The sequence below is a fragment of the Beauveria bassiana genome (assembly GCF_000280675.1).
Source record: "Beauveria bassiana ARSEF 2860 unplaced genomic scaffold BBA_S00043, whole genome shotgun sequence".
NCBI classification, from domain to species: domain Eukaryota; kingdom Fungi; phylum Ascomycota; class Sordariomycetes; order Hypocreales; family Cordycipitaceae; genus Beauveria; species Beauveria bassiana.
This window is the reverse complement of record NW_007930878.1, coordinates 6,981-15,367: the sequence shown is the minus strand read 5'-3', so window position 1 is coordinate 15,367 and position 8,387 is coordinate 6,981. Positions and strand designations below refer to the sequence as shown.

Here is an 8,387-nt window from a genome sequence, read left to right as displayed (position 1 = left end):
ACTAGGATACATGCTACTAGAGTTGTGCATAAGCCGTCTGGTTATGTAGCCTTCTATTCCGGTCCAGCGTCCACCAACTAATGAAGAAAAATTCCAGGGTTAGGTCATGTGGCTCGCTAAATTGGATTTTAATTTTACCGATCTGCCGGACTTTTAAAAATGCTGGTGTTAAGCGACTGGTTACATCGCTTTGCTAAAAGGGTCCAGAGGAAGGAAGAGCTGGATAGATTTTACCGACCGTGGCGATGAAATGCAGCGTTCCCGGGCATGAGGAGGTGCGCAGGTGGATTCTGTAGCGACGTTTAGCAATTGCGCCAGCCAAAGACGTGTGCTAGTTCAAAGGTCTTGTCCTGTGAGGATCTCGCGTCCTGGAGGCGCTTTGGAACGGTTCTTGAAGGAGATGAATAAGTAACCAAGTTGATACTAGATTCTAGATACAAGACGTAGCGCAAGGAAGCAAGAGAAAGAGAAAGCGTGGCTTCCCGATGCGCGAAAGGAACAAGGGTATCAGGTGGTCACGTGATACCGCGGCAGCTTCGAATCTGTTATCGTATCTAAAGCCACGAGCTGAGAAGGCCTTGCCGAAGAGTCGACGAAGGTAGGCGTAATCCGGTCTGTCCTTGAATCCCAGCGACCGAGTGTAGCTAATATATGTCGCAAATTCCCTGGGAAGGCCCTCGCAAAGCTCTGTCACCGGCATCGTTAGCTTCTTCTGTTTGATAAACTCGTTCTTCTCCTCAGTCGCAGCTTTGAGCCCTTGCCAAAGGCAACGAGCCACGCGCGAAGTACAACAACACATATCCCAGCGACTCCAAGTCATCTCCCCAGGACTGTTCTATCGCAAAATTAGCAAGCAGCGGCAACAAGGACTACGCAGAACGCACCTCGTCCATTGTGATTGTTCAAACTCGCGTATCGCCGAGTGCCACCAAACGGCCGGCCTTGCATAGTCTGAAAAGGCTCAGCATTGCAGAACTCTTTCGCCAAACCGAAATTAATAGAGGAAGTACTTGTCATTGCTATGCTCGAGCTCGGCTCCATATGAATAGATCCACGAGACCTTTACTCGCCTGCCACGGTCCTTTTGTCCCGTATGCGATACTGTATACCTTTCAGAACCGTGCCATTGTGCCGCCGAAGCATGCCCCAGTCAATTGGGAATAAGAGAGAGTGTGGAGGACATGTTGAACGATGACAGACGGTTTGCTCTGCATCTGGCGTTGACTCGGTCGAGGATATCGGCTCGTTCAGATTAGTAGATTGCCTCGTAGCAGACGTTACAGACAAGCTTCGAGTGCCCACTAGCCGATTTGGGCCCCAGAACGCGTGCAGAGACATAATAACGCGTCGGATCGACGCGTTGTTGATGGCGGGTGCCTGGATTGGATGGGCGGACTAAGGCGATTTGTGTCATGCCCCACCCGACTACTCGCCCTCTCGATTAACTAACCTAGAGTTCGTATACTCTAATAGCCAGCCAACAGAGACTCCTCTTAATATGTAGCTCATAATGAGCATCAAGTACTTGACAGCTCGACACTCGTTAAACTTGATTGATTGAACGGCGACGTCGAACTTGACTTGAGAACTTGACTTGAGAACTTGACTTGACAAGAAGTCGAACTTGATTGAAACTTGTCAAGTTTAAGCTTGATTGTTAGCTGAAGAAAAGGGTTCATGATTCTGCGCTCAAGTCCATGCCAACATTGGCTAGATGGTACTACTCCTATTTGTCACAGTGGTACTAAGCCTCGCTGCCACCCATTTCCTAATCTGTGAAACCATTACCACTCTGCATTATTCAGACATGTCTCTTCCGATTCCGACGAGTCTTCGTGTTCGTCCGAAATGTCAAAGTTATTGGAGGGCGAGAAAAAGAAAACCGGCTGTGGCAATAAGACCGGCATAAGATGCTTGATACGCACATCCGTGTATTCAATTTTCACATTACCAAACAAATCATTTTCCGATCGTTGATGTAAAAGTTCCAAGACTGGCGAAGAGGGAAGTACCCTGCCCAGTCTAACACGCCGTGCCTCGACCCGAGTGCCTTGCTCGGACCTCTGACGAACCCAGCAGGCGTCCTTTTTTGACCTACTGGTTGTAGCGAGAACTGTGAAGTGATCGTCTGGCTGCACATTACCAAGCCCGCAGGGTTCCAGTACCCGAGCTGCGAGGCATTGCGGCTGCTCCTCAGTACAAGTAAATTCAAAGCCAGCGTCACTAGTTTCCTCAACATACTCTTTCAAGAGGCCGAATGGAACTTTCTCATCAATCCCTATGATATTTTGAACTGTTAAGGGGTTACTGAGCAGCCAGCTGCCTAGCTCAGAGGCGGAAAAGTCAGTGCATGCCTGTCTGTGAGGGCGTTGGTCTGAACTCTCAGTTGCGTTCTCCATGCTGAATGCAATATCCTTTGCCGGTGGCCAATCACTGGAGTCGCCTGAGAGATCAACGCAAAATGGGGCGTCGTTGTAGTAAATGATGCTGCCTTCGCGGCGTCCGTTTTGAGGATTCGGATATCTGGAGCCACTGTGGGTATATCCAATCATCCCTATACTGTCGTCGTCATGAACAAACGGAGATAAAGTATCGCCCAGCACGGTAGCGCCGTCGGGAGAGTTCTGATGAACAAAGAGCGGCTTGTAGTAGAAGCGGTTCGACGGCCCGGGAACTTGGGGCTTGAACTTAGGCTCCCTGGTCACAGTTCTGGTATCTCCCGTGAGATAGTCCATTCGCTGTCTTTTTGCAAGCGTGGAGTCGCAGTCATCTATCCAATGATTTCTCTTCACATCCGTCATCACACCAGGGGTCTGGCGGAAATCCGCAGGAATGCTGCCCAGATACTTCTCAACCTTTTGTTTAGCAGACCGGGTTCTCTGCATGCTAGCAGTTCGGCAAAGCGATATCTGACTAGAGTTACAATCGGCTAACATGGAGGTATATGCTGAGTCCGAGGGCTGAGTCTTGAGCTGCTGGGACGAAGTAGGGAGAGGTTCTAAGCCAGAATCTGGAAGCAGATCAACGCGTCGCCGAGACTCTTTTGATTGCGTGGTTAAGTCTGCCATACTGCCTGCAAATATGTTTAGTGCGGCTTCGAGCTCTCGCCTTTTGCGCTTTGATAAGTTGTTGTATTTGACTTCAAAGAGCTGTTCATTTCGGAGGAGATAAGGCCCCTGTGCTTTATAGAGTCTCAGCTCCTCTCTGAGGTTCCGAAGCTCGATGGTCAGATCGTCGATAATAGGTCGATAGTCGTCGCGGCCACTGCGCTCTAGCTCTTGTTCGAGGTGTGGTGGGATAATCGACTGTTCATAGGTATTTCTGCCCTCGGCAGATAAAGCTGAACATGTTTGCGCATTGGGTGGGCTACCTGCAGAAGTTGAAAACCGTTAGCTACAATGCTGCCCTGCAGAGTAGTTTGTGAGAGACAATGGCGGCATATACCGTGAATTATGCTAGAATCAAGTAGCGATGTTCTGTTCTGGTTGGGGCGATTTGACCACCTCCGTAGCTTGCTCTGTGTAGTCTTCTGGCCCCCTTCACAGTGAATTTGGCCAGCCGAATAGAGCGAGAAATCAACAACTGCGTGAAGTGAGGCGCCGCTGGTCATGTTTCTGCAAGGCGTGCGAATGTGCGAGCAAGGCGAGTCGAGGATGAAGAATAAAACAAACCTATTTGCGTCGGTTTTCTGCTTTATGCATGCTTGTCTACCAACGCATTAAGTAGTCATAAGGTGCTGATGACGCCCAAAATCTCGATGGGCATTCCACGCTAGCGGTTACTCCACCTTATTGGGCTCCATCTGTCAAGTATGATCCCTGCTGAGGAAGAAAGCAGACTGCCTACCCCACCATGCCAACACATACAGTGCTAGCCCTCAGCTTGAAATGCCAACCACAACAGGCAGGTCAAATCCGACGGCCAAAATGCACTCCAGTGCTGAATTCAGGAACAATACCGCTATCACGATAAACATGGCGAACGCTAGCGATCGCCGCGCACGCAACCTAGAGCGTAACCGCATCGCAGCGACCAAGTGTCGCCGGCGGAAGAATTGGCAAGATAGTCTGGAGCGCAAGAAGAATGAGCTGAAGAGCCGTTACAAAGCACTATACCACGAGACTGAGAAACTGCTTGAAGAAGTAGCCTAACTTAAAAATCTCGTCATGTCGCACGCCTTATGTGACGACGTTAAACTCGATAGTTGGATCCGCAACCAGGCCGACAGTTTCGTCAGGGGCAGAACGAGCGGTATGCTTCCGGTGCTGGCGCTCCCGTCAGCGCAATTAGGCTGACCAGCTTTTTCTGAAGCCGTTGTCGAAATTTGGAATGATGGCAGAGACGCACCGGTCGTCATTGTCGTGGATGCGCTTGATGAATGCGAGCGAGAAAGTGATATCACGCTCCTCATCCGCATGTTATTTCAAGCCAAGACTGCGCTTCCAAACCTAATCAAGATCTTCCCTACGTGGAGTGTTGTGAAAACTTGCCAACTACGTACTCTCGGCAAAAGTAGTGGAAGCCGGCAGATCGTGCGCTACTTACGTCACTCGCATCCCTGCTGAGTTTCTTGGTCAAGTGGTGTTTTAATGCGGGGAGCATCACCTGCTCGAAACCCAGAGCAGATAACCTTTTGGGAAGATCTGGATTGGACATGGCGGGCCTGACAGTCTTATGTTATGGATGTTGAATTCAAACAGCTTCATGATACCGCTCCATAGACATTTCAGGATCCGCAAGCGTATTACTATGATCTTTTGAGCGTCCAGACGACAACGAAAGAGGAGTTCCACAGGGAGCTAGCAACTCGGAGACAAATGCGCATTTTGAAGCTCAATCGCGAACATGAAACTCTCAGTCACGAGATTGTGGCCAACTTTAGCTTAGTTGCAGCTACACAACGGCACTATGCTGTCCAGTTCTTTTCTCTGAATGGCACCTCTCTCCCTAGTCGTGCTGTTTTCCGAGATGGTCTCTAGCTAACTGAAGGAAGCATGATAGCGCCAAATCTACGTAGACATCTTCGGATCCTCGCTCCTGCCGATGCCTATGGTAGCCGTGACTTCGGCGATGCGGCTGAAATCAGTTGAACTGGCGCTCACAACGCTAGGGCTGCAGCTCAACGACCACCAGGCTACAACATTCCAAAGGCATAGCTACAAGGTCAAGCTCCACTGTAAATTTCGTGACAGGGCGAGCTCTCTGCCGAATATTGCCCAAGTTTTCGCCTGCCCCTTTCATGCCCTCTTCTTGACTATATCCCATTTTAGAGCGCCGTCAACTCACCATGCCGGAAATTGTATGTTTACGACGTTAATTAATTAATACGCCAACGCTAATCCGGGGCCTGCAATGCTCAATAGGTACAAATTCAGGTTGGCCAATGTGTAAGAAAAGCTCCCACTCCTACTATTACAATTTAATGACAATCACAGGGCAACCAAGTCGGTACTGCATTCTGGCAGACGATTTTGGGCGAACACGGTATAGATAACGATGGAATGTATGTATTGCATGATATCCTATTGTCATACAGTGCATAAATAAGCGCTGTCATGTGTCATATCTGACCATCATAATCAGTTATCATGGCGACAACGAAGAACGCATAGCACGCGCCAACGTCTATTTCCACGAGGTATACAGAACCACGCTTCTATTACCAGCTGCCCATATAACAATGGTTTACTAAATCTATTCATAGACCGCGGGTAGAAAATATGTGCCACGCGTGGTGCTTGTCGACCTCGAGCCAGGCACAATGGATGCCGTGCGGGCAAGTCCTCTTGGTAAGCTCTTTCGACCGGATAATTTCGTCTTTGGCCAATCTTCTGCCGCGAACAACTGGGCGAAGGGCCACTATACCGAAGGTGCAGAGCTGGTTGATGACGCCGTCGATGTGATTCGCCGCGAGGCAGAGCAATGTGATTGCCTCCAAGGCTTTCAACTTACGCACTCCCTCGGGGGTGGCACTGGCTCTGGCATGGGCACCTTGCTCCTGGCAAAGATACGAGAAGGTAAATGTAGCCAAGGCGGTCTGCATAAACTGCCGTATGCTTGTGACATCGCTAATCAAGATCTAACACAGAATTTCCTGATCGTATGATGGCCACCTTTAGTGTTCTCCCGTCATCGGAAACATCCGACACAGTCGTGGAGCCATACAATACAACGCTCTCCATTCACCAGTTGGTCGAAAACTCGGACGCAACGTTTTGCATTGATAATCAGGCGCTCGACAACATTTGCAAACGTAGCCTGAAGTTAGCAAACCCGACAAATAATGACCTTAACCATTTGATATCACATGTTATGTCTGGAATCTCGACATCCCTGCGTTTTCCTGGTCAACTCAACTCCGACATGAGGAAGATGTGCGTAAACTTGGTATGAGTTCCGCATCCACGTCTTCGTTAGCGCGATATTTATCAGCGCTAATATATGTGTTTCAGGTCCCATTCCCACGCCTTCACTTCTTTCTGGTTGGCTTCGCCCCCTTGACGAGCCGTGAATCGTTCGCATTCCGCTCCAGTACGGTAGCCAGTCTCACGCAGCAAATGATGGATCCTCAGAACATGATGGCCGATTCGGACTTCCGTAACGGCCGCTTCCTCACATGCTCTGCCATCTTCCGCGGCAAGATTGCAGGCAAGGAAGTGGAAGAGCAGATGCGACGCACTCAAGACAGAAATTCGGCTTATTTTGTGGATTGGATTCCTAATAATGTGCAGTCTTCGCTATGTTCTGTGCCTCCCAAGGGTCTCAACATGTCGAGTACCTTCGTAGGTAATTCTACCGCCATCCAGGATATCTTCAAACGGGTAGGAGACCAATTTCAGGCGATGTTCCGCCGTAAAGCGTTTTTACACTGGTATACGGGAGAGGGTATGGACGAGATGGAATTTACTGAGGCAGAATCCAATTTGAATGACCTTGTGGCCGAATACCAGCAGTATCAGGACGCAACTGCAGATGATGTCGACTTCGATGAGCATTGGGGTAGGGACGAAGAGGCTGGAGTGGATGAAGAATCAACCGCTCGAATGTAATACAGAAACAGCTGAGAGGATGAAAGAAAGCTTTCTGAACTCCATTTAGTGCCTCCCCGTTGAGCAGCCCCCTTTGACGCTTGGGGCCTACCCCTGTTTATCGGTAAATTCGCGATGAGATGAAGAGGTGTAGGCAAGCAAGCAATACTCTCGTTTTCTGGCATCCAAAACAGCTTCGTCCATTATCAACGCACCTTGGCCTTAGGCCACATCCGTGAGTGGATGCATGGAGGCCAGTTCCTGACGACAGACGCATCCGTATTACGCCCGAGACACATGTCAACAAGTCGACACCTGTTCTATTTGATCCATCGACATCTCATTCGGGTCAAAAGTCCTCGTGTAACCGTCAACGAGCGCGTCAATTTCGCAGAAGCCGTATCGGCCGGGTTGGCCGTTGTCGGAGTAATCACGGACGGCACCATCGGCCTTACACGGTCCGAGGCAGATAGCGGGCTGATAGGTTCAGCATTTCTTGGAAGATCTACCTTGATACTGTATTAATATCAAAAGGTAATACAGTATGACGGCACATCAGAATGGTCAAGCTGCTTGGGCATGCCATTCGACGCGGGCATGCGCCGTCGCCACTTGGATCGCATGGCATTGGTTCTGGATCCGTCGGGACATACGATTCTGTACCGGTACTGCACAGCAGTGCCAAGGCTATCGGTCGGTGAAGGATGGATCTGTAGTCCTAGCCGCCTGGCGATGACATCCTCGTGATATGTTGGGATGCTCCACCTCCCTCCCAGACCTGCAGGTTCCAAGGCCGGAGGGTTCCGGCTTCTAAAAATGGGCTGGAACGCTCCCAGCCCTGAGCTCCTGTGGACATCCACCAGCAGCGCCAGCCCATGGAAGCACAGCAAGGCTGGAGGATGGGCAGTGAGACGGGCTGACGCTGCTGTGGATGTCCGCTATGGTGGACAGGGCCTGCGGTGGACATCCACCACCGACGACAGCTTATCATCGACTCAAGCCAGCGCACGCCAAGGCCATCATGTCTTGTCCATCGGTAGCAGGGGATAGTCACAATGGGATAAACTTGTTCGTTCTTTTCTACGTTTTAGCCGGCCGCTCCCTTCTCCAGTCTACTTTTTTCAGTCGGCCATAGTGGTGCTACGAAGATCCCCGTCGTTCCGTCTGATGTCACTCACTCAAACCACGTATTCGGCATCAGCGAGGACTGCGTACGAGAAGCTGCGTGCGCAATACCATCCAAATGAGGACACTTCCAGCGACCCACAACCGCGTACGAGAACTTGCGTACGCAGTACTGCACGCTTGGCGTGACTGCGTACATGTGCTACGTCCTAGTTAGTACGCCACATCTTATTC

General features: G+C 50.2%; 3 protein-coding genes across 3 annotated transcripts; 1 reads left to right on the top strand and 2 right to left on the bottom strand.

Annotated features, from left to right (window-relative positions):
* Window positions 1–230: 230 nt before the first annotated feature.
* BBA_08958 (casein kinase 1 epsilon) lies at window positions 231–893 on the bottom strand (the record flags this gene model as incomplete). The annotated part of the gene is made up of 3 exons (XM_008604055.1): window positions 231–290; window positions 527–835; window positions 885–893. The coding sequence occupies 3 exons, from the start codon at window positions 891–893 to the stop codon at window positions 231–233; spliced, it is 378 nt and encodes a 125-aa protein (XP_008602277.1).
* An 891-nt stretch (window positions 894–1,784) lies between these two features.
* BBA_08957 (frequency clock protein) lies at window positions 1,785–3,610 on the bottom strand (the record flags this gene model as incomplete). Its single annotated transcript, XM_008604054.1, has 2 exons — window positions 1,785–3,370; window positions 3,445–3,610. The coding sequence occupies 2 exons, from the start codon at window positions 3,608–3,610 to the stop codon at window positions 1,785–1,787; spliced, it is 1,752 nt and encodes a 583-aa protein (XP_008602276.1).
* A 1,677-nt stretch (window positions 3,611–5,287) lies between these two features.
* On the top strand, window positions 5,288–7,049 carry BBA_08956 (tubulin beta chain; the record flags this gene model as incomplete). Its single annotated transcript, XM_008604053.1, has 6 exons — window positions 5,288–5,299; window positions 5,436–5,503; window positions 5,584–5,638; window positions 5,705–6,017; window positions 6,089–6,387; window positions 6,453–7,049. 6 exons carry the CDS (start codon window positions 5,288–5,290, stop codon window positions 7,047–7,049), a joined length of 1,344 nt encoding a protein of 447 aa, XP_008602275.1.
* Between the last annotated feature and the right edge of the window lie 1,338 nt (window positions 7,050–8,387).